This window comes from Candoia aspera, chromosome 3 (genome assembly GCF_035149785.1).
Source record: "Candoia aspera isolate rCanAsp1 chromosome 3, rCanAsp1.hap2, whole genome shotgun sequence".
Taxonomy (NCBI): domain Eukaryota; kingdom Metazoa; phylum Chordata; class Lepidosauria; order Squamata; family Boidae; genus Candoia; species Candoia aspera.
Window position 1 is genome coordinate 196,059,997 of NC_086155.1, and position 26,759 is coordinate 196,086,755.

Here is a 26,759-nt window from a genome sequence, read left to right on the forward strand (position 1 = left end):
TCTAATGAGCTATTATTTTTATTATTTGATTTATTTGTCATGATGGTTAAATATATGTTATATTTTATAGTTGGGCTTTGATGCTCTAAAAGCCAACAGTTATGTTATATACATGCATACAGAGAGACACAGACATATGGTTGGAAACAATAGTAAATAGAAATTGGAATGGAGCTGAAATATTTAACAATTTTTTTAATGTAAAGTGTATAGGCTTACCAAATCAATGCGGCAAGAATGCAGATGACCACCAGATGGCAGCAAGCAGGTACAGAACACTAACTCCAAACTACCATCTAGTGGTGATCTGTGTTTTTACATCTGTAATGTAGTGAGTGCATAAGCATGGCCATTTTGAGAAGCCAATTTGAATCTTAGGGATGAAGATTTATTACCCTGTTTTTAAAAACTAATTGTTTCTCCTGTTTTGCAGTTAAAGATCTAGAGAAAAAGAAGGACACCTCGGGCAAACCAAAACCTAAGGATGTGGGTAAATTGAAGCCTGCTGTCCCAACAGAGGATACAGAATTGATGCCCATTCCAAAACAAGAAGGTCAGAATTTATTAAAGGAGGTGTGGGGGGAACCTAATTGTGATGTTTTGCTATTCTGTAATCCCTTCTCTGTTGTGATTAGTGTTGGGCAAAGAAATTACCCTGGATTTTTCTTTCTGTTCCCATTCCATTTGATGAAAGAGAATTTGCTTTAAAAAGCCTTTCAGAGATGGGAATTTCAGAACAACATCCTGGGCGGACTGTGTTTTTGTACTAATTTAGTTATGAGGTAACCAAAGGGGGTGCAAACTTGCTGTCTCTCATTATACAATGATCTCTGCAGTTACCTGGAGCCCCCTTGCAGCTTCTCATCTTCCATTAGATCCCAACTATAGAATTTATGAGTAAATTCCTCCATGCAGCTTTTTCAAGAATAAGGTAAGGGGCCTCCTGCCCTTGAAGAAATTGTCGGAGAATTTCTCCTTCCTCAGGAGAAGATTTGAAGGAATTGTCCATATAATTTCTTGGCCTGTAAATTTGATGGCCTGCAAATTTAAGGTCATGGAATTATAGAGAGAGGTAATCTTATAGGGGTGGTTGGCACCTTGATGCGGCCGTGGGAAATTTTATCAAGACTATGGTCTGACCATCTTGGGTTTTATATCTCATATTGCATACCTTAGAGTTTTTTATATATTTTGTGTATTTGTATTTTTATAATGTATTTCTTTTAATGATATTTAATTCTTTTATTGTTTTAATGCGCTTGTAAACCACCCAGAGTCATTTGTACAAGATGGGCAATGAAGAAATGCAATAAATAAATAAAATCTGTTCCAACCCCTGCTCAGTACAGGATCCTCTAGATCAATTTTTTTTTCAACCTTGGCAATTTTAAGTTGTGTGGACTTCAACTCCCACAGTTCTGCTGGCTGGGGAATGGAGTTGAAATCCACACATCTTAAAGCTGCTAAGGTTGAGAAACACTACCTTGGAGCATCTCAGACATGTGACCATCCAGTCTCTGTTTGAAAACCAGTAGCAAGGAAGAATTCCCTATTTCATGTGGCAGCCTGTTCTACTGGCTGACAGCTCATACAGTCAGGAAGTTCTTCCCAATGTCTATCCTAAAACTCCATCCTTGTGGTTTTAACCTACTGGTTTTGATCTTGCCTTCTGGGAGGCAAGAAATGGAGAAGAAATCCACTCCCTGTTCTGTGTGACAGATGTCCAGATATTTGAAGATTGCTATCAGTCATCTTCTTTGTAGGCTAACCATAATGCAGAACCTTAATTGTTCTTTATACAGCTGCATTTCCAGACTCTTCATCATCTTGGTAGGCCTCTGAACTTTGTTTGGATCTGGACATGGTTCACTGAACACGGTAGAACAATGATTTCCTATGACCTGGACTCAATGCTCCTGTTAATTCACCCCAAGACAGCATTTACCTTTTTAGCTGTCACATTATGATGCTCGGTCATGTTTAACTTATGGTTAGCAAGGACACCCAAAGCCCTTTCACCGGTACTACTGCCAACCATCCTACACTTGCGCTTTGCATTTTTCCTGCCCAGATGCAGAACATTACATATCTTATCTGGAACACTTTTAACCATACAGCATCCTCTTTAGTCTGTAAAACATATGATGCAGTATATGCATGTGCTCCAAATCTGCAGAAAAAAAAAAAGCAAATGCTGAAATCAAGCTTAGCCCCTGCTGAGCGCATCCATACATTATTCCTGGCTGTGTTACGGCTGTTGTTTGCTTATTGCACCTTCTTCTTTTGAATTCCCAGTTTAACAAACAGCCCTGGAATTCCCTGCAGCTTTCCCTCTAAGTACAAATCAGGGCTGATTCTGAGATCAGCCAAGGTTTGTTAGGGGCTTCCATCTGCTGAGCCATGCAAAAATCAATTAAACTTTCCTGAAAGCTTGTTCTTCCTGCTTTGCTAATAGGATCCTGCTTATAAAGGTGATAAGTAACCTAATAAAGTTAAGTCTTTCCCATCTTGATGCTCTCCAGATGGGTTGAACTTGAATTTACAGTATCTCCAGCCAGCATGGCCAAGGCTTCTGGGTGGTGGAGGGCACCAAGTTGGAGAAAGCTCGATTAAGACCTTTGATTGCCCTTCAGAATGGGATATCCACATACGTGTGCTTGAGGAAATACTTCCTGAACTCCCTTGTACATGAGTTTTGTGCAAGCAGGAACCTGAAATCTCAGTAAGGGAATGATGTCGCTGTTAGAGGAACAGGCTAGACTTGTCAGGGATGATGGAATGCCAGAATAAAATCTGTTTATTATGAACTATGCTTTGTGCTTAAATAGCCCATGAGAAATCTCTTTCCATGCTACTTTAGAATTAATGTTCCCCCTTCCCATTTTTAATAACCCACCATTCCAAAGCAATTAGATTCCCATCAGCAATCTTTTATGACATGCAAAACAAGTACAAGCAAGTTTCACAAGCCCTCATTCTGCTACCTTTTTCACTCTCATGATTTCTGGAAGCCTCCTTCATTTCAGCAAGGGGGTAACCTGTTTCCTAAGATTTCAGGTAGCCCCAAATTTCCTATTTTTGCAACTCCAGGGGCACGCTTTGGCCCCAGTTGCCAAGAACTGGCAGAGCTGTTTCTAGCCATTTTGAGACAGAAACATATGAATACTGTAATGTAAGTCTCAAGGTAGGGACTTACATAATCATAACATAGCCCCCATATAATAATGCACCGATTACAAAAAAATAAAAATTAATTTAGCATTATATAAACATATGCATGGCATTCCCTCAATTGATTAAAATTTAAAAGGCCTCTGGAAGAGCTCTGTTTTAATTTTTTTTCTGGAAGGATAACAACATCAGGGCAAATCTAATCTGTCTGGGGAGGCAGTTCCATGATGTAGGGCCATTACTGAGAAACGTCTCCTTCTGGCCTCAGTGGCTTCCAATGACTGCTTCCATAAAGACGTTAAAAGGTAGCAGGAAGAATGCTAAGCCTTATGGGACTCCAGATGTAAAAGGCCACCAGGCTGAATTCTTCCTACCTACACAGACTGAGTGGAATCATTCACTGAGGAAGGGCTGGAATCAGTCAAGCATAGCACCCCAATCCCAAACCTCCATAGGTGGTCCAGAAGGATACCATGACACTAAAGGCAACTGAGAGATCTAATGGGAACAGAAAGGGTCTGTTCTCCTGAACCTAGGTCAAAGGTCAAACCAGTGCAACCAATGCAGTTTCTTTCCCACGTTCCATCTTCAGTTCCAACTGAAAAGGTTCCAGATAATCTGCTTCTTCTAGGGTGCTCTGAAGTTGCCTCTCCATCACTGAAAAGGGAAGGTTGGAGACCGCCCAGTAGCTGTCCAGTAAAGTTGGATCAGGGAGAGCCCCTTAAGAAGGGAGTGTTACAACAGCCTCCTTCAAGACTATAGCAAATAATCCCTTCTGTAATGACCACCTCCTGGATTCAGCTGACCACACTTCCTCCTATCCTATGCAAGAGCCAGGAGGAGCATGAACCAAGTGACAGGGACCATAATAGTGAGTTTTTAATTAAGCATCAGAATCAGAGTCCCAGTGAACATGGCCAGACGTCTCCACTATACCCATGAAGAATCAATACTTTGGTGAAACTGAGCAACCTTATTTGCAAAACACTTTCAAAACAGTCATGCCTGCCAGATGGAAGATTGACGGCCATTTCTCTACCAGAAATGGAATTTGCTACCCTAAATGAGCAGGTGGCCAATAGCTTGCTTTTGCAATAACAGAGGAAAAATAGATACTTTGCATCCCTTTCTGACATGACTTGAATACTTGTGCTTGGTCAGATTCACTTGTGGTGTTCCACCACTGGTGCTCCACCAGCTGCTTCATCTCCTGGAGGTCCCTGGTAAACCAAGGAGACAATCAGCATCTCCAGACAGCTCAGGGGTCACCTCCTATTGCCAGTGGCTAGCCAGGCAGCCAATGGAACTTTCTAGTGGATAATTGGAGAAATCTCTAAATGCCTACCAGAATCCATCAGGAACCATAAGACATCTGGGGTGGGCCACATGAATGTGTCCATTTACCCCAAAGAGGTCATGGATAGTAACCAGTCTCATTCAGACTACAAAGTGATCTCACCATGGCAAACGACTAGATGTTATACCCTCCACATCCAGATCGCTAAACAACTAGCAAGTGTTTATCTCTTTAAAAACTTCCCTCCAAGGTAGTGGGTGACAAAGTTGAACAGATTTTACAGATGTTGAGTCTGTCCTTGGACAGTGTTGCATAAGGAGGAAAATATCACTTTTAAGTCTGGAACAACTAAGGATGACTTTGGTTTGTCTCACTCCTGGGATGGGAATGGCATCCTATGAAGGCAATATCACAGGGACAGGACAAAGACTGTGATGTGGCTGTGGCATGGTTATATCATGGTTAGGTGCAAGCAAGGAGACGCCCAGAGAGAGAGCAGTAGAAAACAGCCTTACCTTCTGCAGACCAAGGAACTGAGTCATCTACTAGGACCTGGGAGCAGGGGGGATAAGAAGTGAAGACTGCAGTCTTCACTTTGGTCCACTCTTTGTTCTAAAATATCGGCCTCCATGAGATTTCAGTCCACTGCGCCCCCTACCCCCAGTCATTCTTGATGACATTGCTGGGGATGTTATCAGTCACTGATTAATAAAAGTAATTTTACTTATTTGGCTTGGCATCCAGGATCTTCATCTTCCCCCTTGCAAGTTGTTCACATAGTGTGCTATAATTTTATTTACCCTGTATGCTCTTTAGTGTTTTCAGGATAGTATAGTTTTTAGGGCTTTGGGCCTAAATCCAGCATTGGGGTAAGCAGTTGTCTGACATCCTCCAAACCAGGAAGTGAGGAGTCTTCATGGGGGGGCTTGGATGAGGCCAGAAGGGTCCAGCGCAACCCAGAAGCTGGTTTGGATCCCAAGTAGCAGGAATACAACATGTGATCTGCTTGCGCAAAAGTGGGCATGTGGGACTTCTCACTTTCAGATGTTAGTTAGGGAACTGGCTAAAAGGGTGAATGCTATCGCAACTCCCCTGTAAGCTATCATCAATACAGCTGTGGTCAGATTTTCCCATTAGCTCAACAGAAATAATCTTTTCACCCTGTTCTACCCACTCACTTCTGTTATGTCCCTGAGTAGAATAATTGAAGTAGTAGCTACCACTGACATCATTTTGATAGCTTTATGGTATGAATTGTGTTATATGGAAAATAAAACAGTAACTTTCATTATGGCACCTTTAAGTGAGTATGCGTATATGTGTATAGGTATTTGTGTATATTCTCTCTCTCCCTCTCTCTGTCTCTCATTCTTGATTTTGGCCTGATTAGAAGTACCTATATAAATCTACAGAAATTTATATATGCTAATATTTTTATATATTTTTTTCCACCTGGAATATTTTTCTCAATCACATAAATGAAGGGAAAGGGTGAAAAATGCAGCTTTTCCCCCAAACATTTATCCAAACTGTGTACCTAAACTTGGTTGTCAACTTTGAATGAACAGCTAGATCCCTGATGTCTGTTCACTTTTGTGTTTTAAGCACATGGAAATACTTGTCTCACAAGAATGTTGTCAGGCTTAATTAATTTCTTTGCACATTATGAAGTGCCTTTAAGGTGTCAGAAAATAGGAAGTGAGACAAAGCATGGATGTTCCCCACCTTTGTTCTTAAAAAGAAAAGGAACCAGATCAGCATGAACGAAATAGGTTAATGCAAAGTATAATATGTCTTTTTTATAAATACAAAGAGATACAGTTTAGCTTTTTCTTGGAAGGTCAGTGACACACTAAATTTTAAAACTCTGAAAGCCAAAATAACCTGCCATAGCTTTGACATTACCTGCTTACCCCACCCCATCCCCAAGGAATTTGAACTGGGGTGGGGGAAGAGAAGGGCACGTAAGGTCATGGCTATAACTAGTTAGTTCTTGCACAGGGCAGGGTCTCTCTTCCCTTGGAAACAGAAACAAGGACTATCAAACAAAGATTTACCCATTATATCACAAGAATTATCTCTGGACGGATGCTTAGGGGAACAACTGGTAAAACCAGGAAAGAGACAAATAAGAACTTTTAAGAATGCTACTAGTAAAAAAAAAATTCAAGGTTTCACTAGTCAACCTATTCCTGCTTGAATGCAATTTTCATACACACACACACAAACATAAACACACAGACACATGTGGAGTCTTTGGTGTTTTCCAAGCTTGGTTGTTTGCTTGCAGACATTTCATTACCCAACCAGGTAACATCATCAGTGCTAGTGAGTGTGGGGTTTGCTCCCTGTTTATATACAGTAGCTTTTATGTACTGTAGCCTGTTTATATACAGTAGCCCACATACAACCAAAATTATGGATCAGGTATGTAGATGACACCTTTGTCATAATAATAAAAAAGGAACAACTAGAGAAGATACATGAAACAACCAACATCATCTTTTCAGGGGAAGATGGGCAGTGATAGAAATTGGAATAATAAATAAAAATGAAGAAACATCTTCAAAGGAATAAAATTCACAAGGGAAGAAGAAAACAACAACACACTACCCATCCTACACCCAACACCCACACTAACCAAGTGCTCCATTACCAAAGCAACAACCCAACCTCCCACAAGAGGAGCTGTGTAAGAACATTAGTCAGACAAGCAGCCCAGAACACCAGAAAAAGGAAACAGATCAGCTATACAGCATCTTCAACAAAATGGATACCTACACAATTTTAACAAAAAGTGCCTGACCACTCAACCCACTACAACCCAACCAACAGAAGCTATGAAAAAGATAACACTGCTATACATCAGAAACAACTGACTATCACAACCACACGGCATCACCGTAGCACACAAACCAACTAAACTCCTCCAAAACATCTTAAGTAACCCAAAAGACCCAATAGCCCACGAAGAAAAAACAGGAGTCATCTACAACATACAGTGCAAGGACTGTAGCAGCCACTATGTAGGAGAGACTGGCAGAAGACTAGCAGAGCACATCCATGAACACCAACTGGCAGTCAGAAGACACGATGAAAACTCCTTAATCTCACAACACAGGGACAGACTCAACCATAGTTTCAACTGGGAAACTGTGAGCACCCTAGACCAAGCTGAGTCCATAAATGCTAGGGAATTCCTGGAAGCTTGGCACTCAGAAAAAGCAGCCATCAATAGACACACAGAAATAGACCATATTTACAAACCATTCAAAAGAGACAATACAAATGCTAGGAAGGAAACAAAAGACAAGACCTCATCCTCTCCAGCAGCCAACACCCAGATAAGCCAGGATTAACACCAGACAAACAAGCAGAATACCCTAATCAAGGAACCACCAAGGAGAAAACCATACCCCCACCAACACTGGCAGGGCAAGGTGCTGTATATAAACAGGGAGCAAACCCCACACTCACCAGTGCTGATGATGTTACCTAGTTGGATCACAAAACGTCTGCAAGCAAACAACCAAGCTCAGAGAGCACCAAGGACTCTACCATTCAACCCTAAGCTACATAAATTCTCTTCTGTTGGAACATACATACATGCATACACTCACAGTTGCTAATAGTTTCTAATTGGCAGCAACTGATTAGAGTTAACATAAGTGGGTTGTTGTTAGTTTACCCGTTTCAGAATTTCATACTGATAATGAGGTTAGCCAGAAGACTATGCTTTCCTGTGTTGAGATGCATGTACAAGGCCTGGAAATAGAGAGAGAGAGAGAGAGAGAGAAATTCTTTGCTTCTCTGCATTGAGGTTGACCACAACAGGTCAAAAGGGGTTTACATATTTTCTCATGCAATTTTCCCATAGAAAAACCTTCTTCCCTGCCTAGACTGCTACTTAATAATTTATGTTTGAATATATTGGTACTTTAACAGTCATGTTTCCCAAAAAGCAGTTTCAATGAGTCTGTTTTCAGCAGAATGATGATACAGAGGCAGGAGTGCTGGGGGTGGGGGGAGTCAAAAGGCAAGATGGCAGCCGTGACCATGGGATCAAAACCCCACCTCTTTTTTTGTTTGTTTGTTTTGCATCTGTGATTCTTGTATAAAAAAGGGGGTCATTGAATTTGTGTTTTCATTTTGACTTTTTGGCTCATCCCCCAAATGGCTATGACCAGAATATAAGACAACTGTTCCATAACTATGTATGTATGTATGTATGTATGTATATAAAGAACCTTTCTATCCAAGTTGGTTGAAGTAGCTCTTGAATGCTTCATTAATTTCAAATTTGCACGCCTTAAGCCAGCTTTTCTCAACCTTTTCACCCTGGAGGAACCCTCAAAATATTTATCAGGCCTCGGGGAACCCCTGCACAGTCAGGCTCAAAGATAGGCCAGAAGTTACAGAATTATTATATCCATTTCATGGGTAGGCCTGTATATATGCATTCACAGTGTTCTTAAACTAAAGAATGAAACTTGCCTCTTCACTGTGAAGTTGCCTGAATTTGAAATAATTTTAAAAATAAATTGTGATCTCCCAGGGAACCCCTAGAGACCGCTCATGGACCCTAGGGTCCCACGGAACCCTGGTTGAGAAACCCTGCCTTAAGCCATGATTGATGCTTCTTCAGTGTGGATTTCTTGTTATCTGAAAAAACACTAGGTTTTTTCCAGTAATGGAATCATAGGTCTGAACAACTCCAGAAGCTTCCTCCTTCCTGGAGGGCAATCCTTCTATTAGGTGAGGTCCAGTGATTTCATGCTTTTCCCTCCTTCCCTTAATTTTCTCCACCAGTGTGCAAATCCTGTCTTCATTTCTCCCCTCCAGGAGTTTATGTTCCATGTTGTAAGGTAGCAAAGTGCCAAACTGATCTTAATTGTCTCCTCTACCCCCTGGTCAGGACAAAAGCAATGGAGGACATCACTCAGGATTTTAATCATTATAAAGACAGATCACCCCCAAAGCTATTACGTTTTAAATACACACAGAACTTGGAGGTATTTGTAGAAAAACAGGCTTTTTCTAAAAAAAAAAAATATGCTGGCTCTTTAGTTGTGGAATTTTCACCTCAAGTCTAGCTTGACTCTAAGCACCTCAAGGCTTGGTGCCTCCTCATTTCTTTCATTGGAAGGGGTTGTTCTACTTCATTTTCAAGGGTCCTCTTTTTCCAAATATGATTTGAGGGATGCTTAAAGCTATAGAACATTCACAGCCATTTAACAGAAAACTGGGAAAGGGAATCATTAATCAAAATAACAGCACACAGGAAGCACCATCTGCAAAACGCAGACGTGGCTTATGTTCCAAGCAGAGTTCTGCTTTTAATTAGGACCAAAAAAAAAAAAGACACATCACATTGTTTAGCTGAAACTTAGCCTATGAATATATAAAAAGAAACTTCCTGTAGAGCTGCAGGGATTTCTAGTGGCCATGATGGACAAGGAAATGAAAAATTAAAAGTACACAAAACAAACCAGCTTTACTACCTAGAGAAGCTTTTCCTAACCGGGTGCCTTCCAGATGCTTTGGATTTTAACTCCCATGAACTCCCATGATTCCCAACTAATGTGGGAGTTCACAATGTTTGGGAATTCTGGGAGTTGGTTTGGGAAGGCTGACCTAGGACTGTTCTACACTGACCATTCAGCTATTATCTGAAGTCTTCTGATTTCACAGTTAAAATGTTGCAGGCCTTGACTAGGCTGTTCTTACTCTGTAGGGATCTGTAAAGATGTCAGGATTCTACAGGAATTTTATTTATTTATTTATTTGTTAGGTTTATATTGCCGCCCCTCTCCCCCAATGGGGGACTCTGAGTGGCTTACAATAAAAAAGATAGTAAAAACATCTAAGCCTCAGTCACAGTTTAAAAACATAAATAAGATAATAAATATAAAATCCAAGAGGAAATGGAATCCCAGTCAATAGGGGTGCTATGGCATTGACTAATTGATCGATCATATTTGTATGGCCGTCCAACTCACACAAAGTGACACTGGGCGGCGTACAACAATGAGATAAAACAGCAAACAAATAAAAAACAGTCATTCTTAAAAGATAAAAAATTATTAAAATAAAAAAAATATTACGAAAAATTTCAAAATATACAAACCCCATGAAGAGAGCAAGAATATCAATCACAGTGGAGCCATCTAAGAATGTCTCCGGTTCCCAAAGACCCTCAGGCCTGATGACATAACCAGGTCTTTAGGGACCTCCTAAACCAGGGTTTCTCAATCTTGGCAGCTGAAGATGTGTGGACTTCAACCCCCAGAATTCCCCAGCCAGCCATGGGACTTGGGAGAGAACCCAGTATGCTTCTCTGCTGGCCAGCAGCCCCTCCATTTTGAACTGAGAGTGAAAAACAAGCATTCTTGTGTTTTTCAGTAGGTGGAAGCTTCTTATTCTATTACGTATTTTGTGCCTTTTGACCAGTTTTGATGTCTAGGTGCTGTGCCAGCAGACCAGGCACTTGGAGTTGAGGTGTGCCAGCCATTCCCTCCAATGATCACTTAAACTGCCCCATGCAACACAATCCAGTGAAATGCTACTTCTTCTACAGCAATATTGGCTGCTTAGAAAATGCTTGAAAAATTGGGGGACTTTATTTACTTTCATGGCACAGCTGTTCGATATTTTATTGATTCCTTGTCTACAGTCATTGCAGAACCAGATTCAGAGTGGCTTGCTACAAGTATGGTTTGGCAGTTAGTCTGGAAATGGAATCGTCATCACGAGCAACCTGAGTCATCAGATGAGTTATGTCTTGAACAATTAATATTTTCAAATCCATGTGGGCATTCATTCTTCTTCTTCTTAGCGTTTTGCCATGTGGGCATTCACTAAACAGGTCAATTATTTTAAAAGGCTTGTTCACCCAAGGATGCCACAGGCAGTTGGTTCCTATGCATTCCTACCTAGGAGGTAGAACATTGGAAGATCAGATGCTGGCGCTGATGTCTTAATAATTAAGAGGAACGTACAAATAATAAATCAGAAGAGTGACTTGGAAAGAGTGTTTATTTCAGATTTAGAAAAGGAGTATGTTAAACCAATGAAGCTGTTTCTGGGAGGAGACAAACAGAAATTACTGAGGCTGTTCCTGAAACTAAACAAAGATATGATAAGAAATGAACTTGGGAGACATTATTTGACAGGGTTGAAGATCAAGCTTTTCAAAAGTCAATAGAAACTCCACAAAGTGAGGTTATTTGATCAGGGTTAAAATGCATATGTTGTGACTTCCAGTACTGTAGTTATTAATGCGATTTTTTTTCTTGTCCAGGGCTGTACCACGAGGCTTTAAGGATTTGTTTATAATTTCGGAGAGATTGACTTTGCTTTATTTCTTAGAGAATTGATAAGCTGGATTACAAAATGGATTTTTTTAAAATTAAGGTTAAAATATATGTTATTTCTGGTAGCCCTTAACAGACCTTTGCTAAATAGGACTATATGATGATTTTTTTATACTTTGATTATTGAGAAGGGATGAGATATGGGGGATGAGATATTGGGAGAAGAGATCAATTTTTTCCTTTTTTCCTTTTTTCACTAGAGAAGGTGTTAAATTACCAGAATTGTTTCTTCTTGTCTGGAAGGAGGGGGCAGTTATCTTTTTCCTATCTTTTTTTTTTCTATCTCTATTTCTCTTTTCTTTACCTTCCATATTTTCTTAATTTGTATCAGTCTTTTATCTTTGCATCTGTAAATGCCAATAACATTACTATTAAACAAAAAAAGGAAGATCAGGTGCTGGAACAGCACTTTTAGTGAGCTTTCTAAAAGTTTCTCTCTTTGTTATCCTCAGTTCTGACTTCTCCTTTTGGTGTTAGTTTTATTTCTTCTTTTACTTCTTTATTTTTTATCTAACACTTTGAGACACAGATTAAAGCTCTGTTTAGTGCCGATTATGGCCCCAAATTAAGAGGAGCTAATCTGTCAGAGTGCTTAAAGTTTGTCCTGAACTTTAAGGAGTCTCAACTTATGGGACATGACCTGGGTGTTTTCAGAACTGCCTTCTCCCAATTCGTTCTGTCTGTCCGATAAGATCTTGTAGAAGGGGCTCACTTCAAGTCCCTTCACTTAAGCGATTACCATTTGCAGGGGCCTCAGAGGGAGACCTTTACAATTACTGCCCCCTTTTTGTGGAATGACATTCCCCTGCAATCTGGACGGCCCCTACTGTGCTGTGTTTCAGAAAGTCCTGTAGAGCCTTGTTTCTCCAACAAGGCTCTACAACTGTCTGGTGCTCCCTCCAGTAATTTGGAGATCAATCTGCTGCCCTGTTTTGTTATTTATGATTTACAGTAGATTTTGTGCTTTTTAAGTAAACAGGTGCTTAAGTCACTCAGAGTCGGTTTCAGTTGGAGTGCCATTGTAAGTCTTGCAAATCGATAAATACATGTCAGGTAAAATTAAATCAGATGGCCGCTTACATTTGCAGATTTATTTATTCAAACCGAATGTGGAATACCTCCCAGTCAACCTAGGAAGTAGTCAGTTTACTAGATCAATCTCTGTGTGTGATAAGTTGATAAAGCTCCATGTTTGAGGCGTAAGTGTCTTTTACATAGTTTGAATTTCCCCAGTTTCTAGCACTGGCTTACTCCAGGTTGGATAACATTGTAATAAGTTTAAGAAAAACCACAAAAGACCAGACTTACCCTTAATTTTAGCAAAGTCTGCTACAAGAGACTTTTCCAACCTGGCATCCTCTGGTCTCAGAATTCCCAGCCTGTAGTACTGACAGTTGTTCATGAATTAATTCATCAATAACCCTGTGCTTTAATTAAATGTGTGTAGGTTCGTTTAAACCCCAATAAATGCCAGAAGTGTGCTTGAGAGAGATGACTGAAAGAGGAAAAGGTACTGGGGCAGGGGGAATATTTAAATTGCTCCTGGCTGTTTACTCTGTGGTGTAACTGGAGCTAATGACATTAAGACTCTTCACTGCTTGGTGCAGGATAACAAGCATTCCCAAAGCTTGTTAGTAACTCACTACTAACAAACTTCAGACAGATTATTAAGACCAGCTCATAAATCTTCACTAGATCTGACTCTCTCATCTGTATTCCGACATGCAATTTTGCAGCTGCAGATAGTATCTGGTGGTTGGCACATCTCTGGGGAACAGGCAGATGTGGTTCTTTTTTATCAAATCGTTCCTTGCACTGTTTTGTTCTCTGGAATGAGAGGAACACACATCTGAATGCGGAAGAGCCCAGAAAAAGGAAATCTTCCAATACAAAAGCCATTCTCAACCTGGGAACATCCTGGGAATTATGGATGCAGGATGCAGAAGTTACAGAAGACTGCATTGGTGTGGTTTATTGGCCAGGAATAGTGCAACTTTTTGCAGCTAGCAGGCTGCCTTTCTTCAAAAACTATTTTTTTCCCAGGGCTTAGAGCTGTAGGGGTACAAAGTGAAGTCACCAGATGGGTGGGGACAGAATTTTCTGCCCTTTTTCATATTGGGGAGGGCTTGATTGATTGGTTGGTTGGTTGGTTGGTTGGTTTTGTGTTAAAAAGTGAAGTGTGTTTGATGCTGACTGCAACTATTTTATTCATTTCTGGCTAAAAAAATTGGAAAATAGTGCTGCCATGATTTAGTAGTTTGCTACTGTATTGAATTTTGACAGCACACATTTTGGGAGCTTGGGTGCTGTGGATTGCCCACCCTTGAAATAGATTATACAGCCCTTAACAGAAAGAGTGTACACTAAAATTCTATTCAAATGATCAATTTGATTCAGATTTTCAGTCCAATTAGATTGGATTTTTATTCAATAAATCTGTCTGATTTGACTCCCAAATCAAATGATTGAATCAAATCAGTTCAATGGACTTCCAAGCTGATGTTAAAAAAAACCCATTTCTGTGCATATCTAGGGATAATCCAAACAGTTTGAGATGATTTGGTGGCAAGTCAACTCTACTTGCCAATTTGATTAAGAAATCTGATTTAATTCAGATGTTTGATCAAATAATCTTTGAAATAAATTTCTGAATCAAATATTCACACGTCCATCAAAACAAATTCTGCAGGCGAATTCAGATATTCCCAGCATTCGGCATAACCATTGAACAGGCTCTATACCATGTTGAGATATATTTCTTTATGAGTCAACTTAGGTTAGGCAAGGAGATATTCTCTGTGGTGAACTGTACTAGAATCCAGTTGGTGAGTACTGCACTACTAGTTACTGCTTGATATTGATTACTTGAATTGATTACTTGATTGATGGATTACTTGAGATTTAAAATGGTTTTAAGTGAGACCATGTGAGATGGTACATATCTAAAATGTTAAAATAAATATACTTGTTTTCTCTTTGACTTTGGACACTATTGTTTTTTTTTGTACGGTACGGTCTTTTGAGCACAAAAATTGTATCAGGATTTTAAGTATCTCACAAATGTTATTCCATTTCAGGAACGTTCAGCATCTGATTGTAAGCTCAAGTGAAATGTTAGGAGAAAAAGAAAAATGTATTCTTAGTGGATGTGCAAAAGCCGCTTTGTAGCTTTGATCGAGTTCGTTACAAGTATCAGCTGTACCCGTTCCAGAGTTTTGTGCAGGGCCCCAACTAGGGGGGGCGACCGGGGAATGTGCCCCAGGTGCCGTGCTGGGGGGGACGCCAGCACATGGGCGTGGAATCCATGTTTGCCCCGGGTGACACAGACCCTATTTGCGGCCCTGGTTTTGTAGAATTTGATATGGGATTTGTTAATATAAATTCTGTGGAATTGCTTTGTTCTAACAGTTGAAACAAAGTGTTGCAATAAATCCAGCTGCTGTTTTCTCTTGTGAATTGATTTATGTTATCAGAATGATTGTTCTTCAGTTTGATCTTAGCTGTATGCATCATATGCATATATAAAAGTTTCATTTGGCAGAAGATGATTTAGAAACAGGATTTCCAGTGGACTCCAAAGCCAGATTGAACTAAAAAACTGAGACGGGAAGATTAAATATTTAAAGCCTTCATCCATAATATGTTCAAGATAGACTAACTAGATTTAAAGAACAGTCCTATGATACCTGGGATATTAATAGAGTTTCCTTTCCAAGATCAGACAAAGACTTCCAATCTCAAATTCTTGCCCTCTGAAAATCCTCAGCAGCTGGCAATAAAAGTTTGAGTGTCCCCCATATTCATGCCTTTACATTTCATGCAACTAGAGGGATAGTTCTCCTTCTCTTCTAAATATATAGATAAAAATATTTAGAGCCATTATACAATCCAGTGAATAATGCAATCCTAGACATGGCTTCTCAGAAGGAAATGCCGTTGAGTTTCTGGCGTGGGGGATTACAGTTGCAATTAAATAGGTGAGCGTGTGTTGATTCAGGAACTGTTTAGAAAATGCTGTCCCCCCCATTCAAGTTGACAACGTATTGGAACATTTTAGCTCCACTCATGTACTGTTCCATGCTTCTCTGCTTTAGCAGCTGCCATATTGTGTAGAGTTATGGTTCTTGACGGGAATCAAGAGGTTCGCTTTACTATATCGTTCACTTCCAGATCCAAAATTTGCCCTGTAGAGCCAAGCAATATAGATACCAGTGTTTCTCAACCTTGTCAACCTTCAGATGTGTGGACTTCAACTCCCAGAATTCTCCAGCCAGTAGTTAACAGTAGTTAACTTCCAAACCAAGGCTTTGATTGCAGGGTTAGGGGTTAGGGTCAGTGTTTCAACCTGCCTTAGTAACTCATCGGCCTTTATTCTAAAGATTGCACTATTGCAAATGGGATCCCCAGTGAAGTAATTGAATCCATTTTTTAGTGTCTGTGGTAATGAACTGAGGTTTTAATAACTGCAGATGCATTGATTAAAAATGCAGATGCATCAAGAGAAAACTTGTATTTTCACAAACTTCTTACATCCAATTGTTGCTCCTTTGTACCTCTTTGGACAGTCTGATCCTACAGAAATGAGTGGGAAAATTGCCATTAATGTGTTTGGAACAATGATTAAATACATCTTCCTACATAATTCATTTCAGCCTCATTCTAATTATCTGATACTTTTCCTCTTTTTAGCACAGCCTGCATGAACAAACTTATGAAAAATGAAATATTGCTTTTTCTTGCATCAGAAGATCTTCATTGTATAGCATTGGTGCAATTGAGTACTTATCACCTTAGTACAGTATTTTATATACTGTATTTTATAACCTAACATGTGTTGTCTGAAACAAAATCTGTTTTTGCTATAGTATGTTTGAATGCTGGCATTCAGTCATGGGCATGAATTGTTGATGTGCATTGTTGTTGCATTCCGGAAAAAAAAATTCTGATCCTTTGTGATAAAATCTCATTGCTATGTGCCTTAATCCCACCCATAAATTCCTAGTCTTCCCAGACTTCTCTTTTGCAAATAACACCAGCCATATTCTGCTATAAATATTTTGTGAGTCAATATAACTATTTATTACAGGGTTTTTGAATGAAACGTGGCTATATATGGCTGTCACCTCTTCTGTTTCATAGGGCTGATAACATCTTCCTTTTTTTTCTGTTCTCATATCAGACATCTAGCAAGGGATTATCTATCTCTTTCACACTTGTGAAAGAGGTGCCTTCAGGTGCCAGAAATCTTTACCTGCTCAAGTTAATTGACGCCCAGAGGTATAAATTAGAACCCCAATAAAAGATTGAGGATTAAGACAAATGGAGAAGCAATTCCTTTTTCATCTGTAGCTACAGTATAGCAAGTTGGCCTTCTATAACATGCCGTCCAAGTTTTTTCCAATCTTCTGGACAAAATAGCTACCACTGCAATGCTAGAGTGGCTGAACCTACTGGAAGTGTTTTCTGAAGCCAGGAAATCATTTACATTCTTTTTTCTTTTGAGTATGAACTTATTATCATATGCATCTGGGTTATATCTCTATTTCTCAAACCACCCCTTAAAAAAAACAAAACAAGGAAAGCCCAACCCACGTTGGAAAAAGTTCACTGAGTAAACCATTTTCCTTGTTATTTTATTATTAACAGAAAACCAATTTAAATGCAAAACTCCAGCCTTTGCAGACATCGTTATCTTGATTGATGGGTCCTGGAGTATTGGCAGATTCAACTTCAGGCTTGTGCGTCTTTTCCTGGAAAATCTGGTGATTGCCTTCAATGTGGATTCTGAAAAAACAAGAATAGGTAATATTTCAATAATCCAAGTTAGTCTGATTTGGTTTCCTCACTTTTTCTATTGATACGATTCCTTCTTTTCAGGCAATATTTCATCAACCAAAATACTACAGTGTCCAACTCCCTCTGAAAAGATTGATCTGAGTATTTCTATAAGAAGGGATTCCTGAAAACTGTAATGGACCTAGAGGGATATCTTCCTTCATATATGTATTGGTCCAGATGAGTTGATTATTTTGAATGTTTTCTTCCAAGTTCACTCCTTTCAAAGGAAGTGTTTTAGATGAATAACAAAGGACAGAGCCTTTTTAAAGTTTATTCTCCCACTTATGGAAAATCTTTCCCCAAAAGATTCATCTAATGCCCACATTATGATTTCCCTTTTCCCAATATGTCTGCATTATATTGGGATTCTTCTTTTAATAATGGCGTAAACTGACCTAAAATGGAATGATAAATATGTAATTAAATTGAATTCATTTTATTTATTCACTTGTTTCCCACATTCCTCCTGAGGTTTGAAGTGGCATTCATAACATTTCCTCCATTTCCCCCCTCCCCACTATTTTGTTTCTTCATACCATTGGCACCTAGCTATCCAAATGGGCTGAGTTCTCAGACCATGGTAAGACACAAAAAATATAGTTACGGTTAGAATCAGCCAGGCTTAGCATGCTTTGTGGATGCAACCACTCAGTCCTTAGCTGACCAGCTTATTGTTTTGTGAATGCAGCCCATAGGTTTTGTGGATTGGACCCTAGGTTGTCAAATGCCATCTTCCTTATGTCAGCCTTCTCAATCACAAGTGTTCTGAATGGGTTTGAGGTCTGTTCTCAGAATTCCAAGCTAGTATGGCTGACTTCAAAGAATGGAGGTCCAATGCATCCAGAAGATGCTTACAAATACACATAAGAGCAAAAGCTCCTTGCCACATGCAAACGACCTCTCTCCATGTTCGTATCATCTTTCACAAGTCATTGTATTAATATTATAAATATACCTTCCTTTCTTCCCAAGGCCTGGCACAGTACAGTGGTGATCCCAGGATAGAATGGCATCTGAATACCTACAATACAAAAGAGGCTGTCTTAGATGCCGTGCGGAACCTCCCCTATAAGGGTGGAAATACCTTAACAGGTACAGATTTGTACGTGACTGCTTTGAAATGGATCGTTTAAAAAAGTTACAGTATTTGCCATTTACCCATTTCATACTCTGTAAGTAACACAAACGTATTTTGCTGGGTTTAGCTTCCTTATTATATTTCTGACTCGTTTTTCCTCTGGCCTTCAAGGTGCAGTATTTATATTAAAAGAATGATATTCTCTATCATCAAGAGAAGAGAGGAAAGCAAGATGACCCAAACCTTGTTCTGATAAGGCAAAGAGGAGGATTTATTGCAAATGGATGCCTTTGGATTATACTTTTTGAGTGAAATGTAATCCTATGTGATTTATTGCAGTGTTTTATTATTTATCTGAGAGAGCAGCAGTGGACGTGGGCCTGAGCAGGATGCTCTCTCTGACAGAAGGAACTTTCAGTCCAGGGCTGACCTCTGAGCTTAGCTTGGGTCAACACAGCTACCGTTGAAACAGGAAAAGAGAAAAATAGGAGCGATAACAAGTAGGGACATCTGCAAGGTGGGGTGGGAAGTAAGATAGTGGTCATGACCACACAATCAAAGTCTGTCCTACGTATGTGTACATGGGTAAAGGGACACAGCTTTGATCACACAATTATAAGCGCCATCTTGGCTTTTTGGACACCCCTCTGCTGATGCCCCTGATAACAAGTATCCTGCTGACTGGGCAGATAACCACAAGCAACCTGCAAGGGCACAGAGGCACCAGCTGTTCTCCACTATTAGTCCCAGGAAGCTGTAATTGAAACAATCTGTCTTGCTTGCTGTCTCAAAATTAGTTTCCCTACTCAGATTGTCATGGCCATCTTTAAATGCCTACTATCTAGGAGCCAGATTATTTATTGTAGAAAAAGAATAATGTATGTTCAAGTAAAAACAAGCATCTTCATGCTTTCTTAGCTACCCTTAATTGCCTTTTTTCCCCTGCCTTTGAGTTAATCGTGACTCCTGGTGACCGCCTGGACAAGTCCTTGCAATTTTCTTGGCAACATTTTTGGAAGTGGTTTGCCCTTGCCTTCTTCCCAGGGCTAAGATAGAGGGCCTGCCCAGTATCCCCCAACTGGCTTCCTGCCCAGTATCCTAAGGCAGGAGACTACAAACCATGGTCTCTAGTTTACAGGCCAGCACCTTTAACAACTGGTTCTTACACTTAACTGTGGTCTGTTTTTGAAACTAAGAAAGAGAAAGTCTGCTTGGGAATATTGGAGATATTACTGTCCTGCCACTGTCTCCAGTCTCTAGTTCCCCAAAACACTTTAAGGGTAATCTGCATTTTCCCCTCTTCCTCCAATTTAAGAATACTGAGGACAGGAACCAAAAATCACTGCCCTGAACTGCCCCAAGTGGGTCCTGCAGAAACAGACATCCCCAGCCCTCACTTCATGAAAAAGGGATATAAAATATTTGTATCCCCACCCCATCAGCATCTTTATTTTATATTGTATGCATTTCTCTGGTTGTATGAAAAAAACAAAACCTAAATCCCCAAAACTCTCAAGTAGTTCCAATGGTGGAGGGAGCTACAACAACATGAAGCCACCATTCCTCATAAAGGACCTGAAGCCCAAAAGCCAGGAGCTATGACAAAATAGAAGATCATGCAAATGGTAAAATAGGCTGCTCAAAAGCTGCACAGAGCCCCAGTCTTTGAAAGACCAAGGGGAGCTTTAATGTTGCTACACTGCAACTGACCCAGTAATACTGCAAGCCCACTTAACTTATAGATGCCCGGAGTTGATTTTGATCTTCTTGTGGAAGTGCCTTAAGCTTGTCTGCTACTCTCTTCATCACCTACCATGCCTCTGTCTCCAGACTTTTATTGGGTCCTCCTAAGCTTTGGGTTCCTGGAGCATTTTTTGTCTTTTTCCCATGGAAAACTGCTGCTTCATGCATCCATGACACATACTGTACCCTCTGAGATCTGTGGATATATATCATTTTCTCAGTCTTTGCCGAGGATAATCCCATCTTCATTCTTAAAAGAATTGAGAGGAGCTTCTTATCTCTTAGCCTTGTGGAAACAGTCAACCAACCATTATGAGATACTGTCAATGTACCTAATAAAAGATTGCATGGCCTTGGAGCCACAGCAATATAAATATCTTTGGTCAACCTTCTGCTTTGCCTCCTTCTGCTTCTCCTTCTCCTTCTCTCCCTTCGTCTGTCTGCGCAGGCCTTGCCTTAACTTTTATTTTGGAAAACAACTTTAAGCCGGATGCAGGTTCAAGACCCGGAGTTCCCAAAATTGGCATATTGATCACTGATGGGAAATCCCAAGATGATGTCATTCCTCCTGCAAAAAGCCTGAGAGATGCTGGCATTGAACTCTTTGCTATAGGTGTGTATTGTAATAAAGTCATAGAGTTGGAAAGGGTCTAGAAGTCACACAGCGCTGTGCCTAGCTCAGTCCAGGATTCACAATGTAAGATGCTGTCACAGCAGGCTGCATGTGATTCCCAGCTGTCTACCCTCAGCAGTAAAGCAGCTGAATTTTGGGGGTGTGAATTCAGGCTATTTTAGGGGGTTAGGGGATGATTTAACCAGGGTTGTGTAGAACGTTTCAAAATTGAATTGATTTGAGCTCAAAATAGTTGTTTCAAGTTTAGAACACACATTTTGATCATGAAATGGGATTATTTTGAGTTTGGAATGGAGTTGTACCAGACAGAGCAGCTGTTTTAACTCGGAAAAGAGTGCTTCAAAGTTGGAACATTATTATTTTATTTTATTTTATTTTATTTTATTTTATTTTATTTTATTTTATTTTATTTTATTTTATTTTATTTTATTTTATTTTATTTTATTTTATTTTATTTTATTTTATTTTATTTTATTTTATTTTATTTTATATCCTGCCTTTATTATTGTTATAAATAACTCAAGGCAGGGAACATACTTAATGCTCCTTCCTCCTCCTATTTTCCCCACAACAACAACCCTGTGAGGTGGGTTGGGCTGAGAGAGTGACTGGCCCAAGGTCACCTAGCCGGCTCTTGTACCTAAGGTGGGACTAGAACTCTCATACCACGCCTGATTGGCTCTTGGGCTGAGAGAGAGCGACTGGCCCAAGTCACCCAGCCGGCTTTCATGCCTAAGGCAGGACTAGAACTCTCATACCATGCCTGATTGGCTCTTGGGCTGAGAGAGAGCGACTGGCCCATTAGCTTCATTTCCAGCCACTTCTTTAACCCCTGCAAATCTCAGAGAAGGGACCAACGATCTTAGCCAAGACCTTTTCAATGACATCACTTGCCAATCCAGAAAGGTGGAGGTTGCAGTCCTGCCCATAAGAACCGCCACCTTGCTAAGAGTAGGTGAGGGGCATCTACCTTCTGCTGATATACCTCCAGGGAACAAGAACCCACCCAGTTTGCAGGCAGGTTGTTCTTCTGACCATACTGATCCTTGATCAAGTGATGTCCACACTGTGTACATATTGACAACATGGTCTTCAGATTGGTTCACAAAGCCATGGCTTTTTAAATAAGCCACAGTAGATCAGTTCACACGCCATGCTAAACCATAAGGCATGGTTTATAATCACAGTGGTTTATGCTCACACACTGTGCTATCAAAAATCAAAGATTTTTTTTACAAAATGATGTCCGAGCCAAGCTATTTCATTATGTAAAATTGCACTTGGTTGTTTCTTCCTCTGATGCCAGGTGTAAAGAATGCTGACGAAAATGAACTGAAGGAGATTGCCTCAGAACCACATAGCACTCATGTCTACAATGTTGCTGACTTCAGTTTAATGAACTCCATTGTGGAAGGACTTACAAAGACTGTGTGCTTGAGAGTTGAAGAACAAGAAAAAGAAATCAAAGGTAGGAATAGCCAGGAAAGGTATTCTTTTCAAAGGACATACAGGTAGTCCTTGACCTACGACTGTTCATCTGACAACAGTCCAAAGTTACAATGGCCTCGGAATGGGTGCTTTATGGACTGTAAAGCACTTCTGAGCATCACAAAATGTTGCACCCCCCCCCCAGTCACATGATCACATTTCATGAGCTTGGCAACCGGCTCAAATTTACGACTGGTTGTAGTGTCCTGGGGTCACATTATCACATTTTGCAATTTTTTTGCTGTTTTCCAGCAGAAAATGCCTAGTTGGGAACCTGGATTCACTTAAGGACCGTGGTGATTTGCTTAACAACCGCTGTAAAAATGGTAGTAAAATTGGTTCTGGTCACGTGGTGACTCGACTTACGACTGCAACGACTTACAGTGGAAATTCCAGTCCCAATTATGGTCGTAAGTCTAGGACTACCTGTACAATGAATGGTGCTAGGTCAGGCTAAAAGACTAGCTCATCCAGCTTTCTCTTGCCACATGGCCAACACACTATGGCCATAGTGACTAGCAGCCATTATTCTCTTCATGAGTAATCCTTTAATGTCAATGTGGTAGCCATCAGTACGCCTTACTCTAACAAATTCTATGTGCTGGGTAAAAGGCTTCTTCCATTTAATTTCTCCAAAATTCGGTTCCTTTGGATGACCTTGAGTTCTAGAATTACAAGAAGGATAAAACCCCTTTTCCCCCTGACATTTTAATTGCACAGTGATCTGAGTTTTTACTGAGTTGTCCACCAGCAGATTGGCTACAAGATCTAGAAAAGTTAACAACTGAATGAGATGATCATTTTGGGGTGGCTGAAATAATTGCTTCTCTGATGTGTAAAACTTTAGGAGCATTGGTTGCCACACTTGGAGCACCTACAGATTTGGTCACTTCTGAGGTGACAGCCAGAGGATTCCGTGTGAGTTGGACTCATGCACCAGGCAAGGTGGAAAAGTACCGAGTTGTCTATTACCCCACCAAAGGAGGGCAACCAGAAGAGGTACTGGAGTAACAACCCCCCAGCTGTGTACTTACCTGAAAATAATTAGTAGATGGGAAAAGATACAACTCACAACTTAAAAACTGTTTGGAATGGATCTTGCCACCAGTTTGCCCATGTAGTTGATTAGATTAATGTGCCACATGTATATAAAAATGGAATTGTTAACTTGATCCCTTTTCTAATGTTTATCTCCAACAGAAAACTGGACAAACTTTTGGTGCCTGCAGGTTGTGTTGAGTATGTTTTGGAAGACCAAAAGCTACTGGGGGTGGTTAGATGGAAAATGAACAGGGTTTTCTCACACACATGAGCAGAATCGGGATTTACGTAATGTAAAGCCTTAAATTATAGGATCCCATAATTGTGCTAAGCAAAATACATTAATAATTGCTATTGGAAGCAGTGGTCAATTACTCCTGCACTTCTCTAATCAATGTTCAAGATCTTTCCTTGGGAATTGAATTACAGCCTATTTCCAAGTGAAGGAGAAAGCCTGCTCTGTGGACATTTTAAAAGCCTAGTTAACGGCACCTCTTCTTTCGTTCAGGTGGTGGTAGATGGAACGGTTTCAACAGCAGTGTTGAAAAACTTGATGTCTCTAACGGAGTATCAGATTGCTGTGTTTGCCATCTATGTTAGCTCTGCCAGCGAAGGCCTCAGGGGCACTGAAACAACATGTAAGTGGCAGAAAAGGAAAGTGGCAGTATTTTAAATTTATGTTGGAACCACCTAATTTTGTATTGTAAGTGTACATCTGGCCATTCTAGATGTGAACCTACACCCAATGTAAACCTGCTGGGCATGAGGAGAAAAAGTACATTTCACAATATTCGGTGTTAATTTTTGGCTGGCATCAGAGCACCTAGAGAGGAGCGGGGCTTAATCCTTCCCTTCTCGGCCATGATCTCTTTAAAAATAACTCTTATTTCTGCCTAGGCTGCTATTAGCATCAATGGGAGCCTTTTCCTCCTAAGGCCAGTAAGAAAAGCAGAAGGATTTTCCTAGGAATCACTGATGTAGAGGGGGAAATCCTATTCTAACCCTCCCTTGAACATTCCAATTCTGTCCAGATGTGGTTGCTGGATAGGGTTGCTGCCAAGTCAATACACATAAGAATGCTGCCACAGTATCCCAGTGAGGATGATGATTTCAAGATAGGTTCTGCCATTTACTTCCATGCATCAAGAGATCCTCTTGATGTCCATGCCTCAAAATGACCTCTTTCCTTCAGGGTCAACCTTTTGCCTGCTTCCATTTTGGTAGCACTTGCCAGCAATTCTTGTTGCAAGTTGTGGTGATAAATCCTCTAAACAGAACAGCAGGCCTTTTGATAAGAGCCCTCACTCCTCACTCTGTTTTGCTGAATCTGGGTTGTATCTGAATAAGCTTGACAGCAGCCTAGTTGTGTTCTTCTACCTGGCGCCAGCTATCAGCTGTCCCTTGAGCAGAAGCAATTAACTGGTGCCAGTGGTATAGGATTTCATGAAGCGCATGTGGGTTTGGGGTGTTCTACATTTGAACCTGGTGGCATGAAGACCTTTGCCTACTTTCTGAGCATTGTATCTTTAAGGACGGTGCAGATGATGTCACATGGTTTTCATTCATATCTCTGAGTTTAGGGAATGCTAAAGATAAGCTGCTTCTTTCACCCTGCTGCTCCCTCAGTGCATCCCAAAGAATCTGCTCATGCCAAGGAGAAATCTTTCCCCTTTTTCCAGGGGCAACTGAATGGGGGTCCTGAATTATCATTCTTGCAGGGGAAATACAGTTCTCAGGGTCAAAATTATCTGAGGGCTGTGTGTTCTGTGTTCTTGAAATGGATTGTGTGTACATACATAGATGTATAAGTTTAAAGTATCAGTAAAAATAGTTAAAACTGGTTCAGAGAAATCATGATCAATGAATATCCTGTTGTCCTTGCTGTTCTTGAGATTGAAACATCTCACCCCTAGAAGGGCTAGAAACAGGTTCTTTTGAAAAGAAAATCTGAGCATCTTAGGAAGTCAAAATATGTAGCTAGTATATATTATTTTGCATATTTCAACCCTGATATGAGAATAATATAGAATACATCATGAACATCCAAGACCAATACTCAGCCTTAGTGATGGTCTCCATAACCAGACTTTTTTGCCATTTTGCTTTAACAAACTATAGACATTTCCACACTACACTGTTTCTACTTGCCAGTTCCTCCCAAAGCAGCTTGAAGTCACCCACTTCAGCTAACCCAGAAATGCTGTAATACCCAGGGAACACCATGACCCTGTAGGTGCTCATCTTCATTAGAAGAATGAAAATGGTGTCACCCAATCAGTGTCCTACCTATTGAGCTACTGCAGATCTGGTTCAGATCTAGATAGCTACAGACCCTGAGCCTGAGGTAGGACATACAAGGACCAGCCTGCTCCAAAGCCTGATTGAAAAGTTAGTGCAGGAAATCATACAGAGGCCATGTGGGTAGCAATCACAATGCCACATACATGAATATCCTTATAGAGCAGTGTTTCTCAACCTTAGCAACTTTAAGATGTGTGGACTTCCAGCCATGGTTGGGCTGGGGAATTCTAGGAATTGAAGTGCACACATTTTAAAGTTGCCAAGGTTGAGAAATACTGCTATAAAGAATCATGGAGAAACATTCCTTGAGCCCTGGGTAAGGAGGTAGCATTAGGAAGAGACTCAGGCGAGCTCCTCCCTGACAACTGGAGTGTAAGAAGGAGGAGAGGAAAAACACAGACTTGCAGGATTCTGTTCATATAATCCTTCTCAATAAAGCTTAGTTCTAGTCTTCTTGTGGAGTGGGACAACCTTGAAGGGCTGATATCAATCTTACAGTCAGGGAATCAGGGAAGAGCCAACTTGAGTCTCTTCTTAATGCTATCGTTCTTCCCGGTGCTCAAGCAATGCTTCTGCCTTTTTTGTTTTTTGTTTTTCCCTCAAGGCCATCACCATGGGTCTCTACAATCCCAGCGTTTTTCTAGCAGCCCACTGGCTATTTGCCTTACAATCAAGGTCTCTGACATTGTGAAATACTCACCATTATGTAGAGAATAAGGAAGTTGACCTTGATGGAAATACGAAAGACCATTAGCTAAGCAAAAGGGGCTGAAATATTTTTTAAGTCCACAGCAA

The 26,759-nt window shown here is 40.4% G+C and overlaps 1 protein-coding gene across 1 annotated transcript in view; it reads left to right on the plus strand.

The window, feature by feature from the left end:
- COL14A1 (collagen type XIV alpha 1 chain) overlaps positions 1-26,759 on the plus strand; it is a 131,489-nt gene that overhangs the window by 15,729 nt on the left and 89,001 nt on the right. Inside the window, exons 4-10 of the mRNA XM_063299632.1 lie at positions 434-553; positions 17,488-17,643; positions 18,652-18,771; positions 20,949-21,113; positions 22,441-22,602; positions 23,470-23,621; positions 24,172-24,301. Coding sequence (XP_063155702.1) covers positions 434-553; positions 17,488-17,643; positions 18,652-18,771; positions 20,949-21,113; positions 22,441-22,602; positions 23,470-23,621; positions 24,172-24,301 — 1,005 coding nt within the window. The remainder of the gene's footprint in view (positions 1-433; positions 554-17,487; positions 17,644-18,651; positions 18,772-20,948; positions 21,114-22,440; positions 22,603-23,469; positions 23,622-24,171; positions 24,302-26,759) is intronic.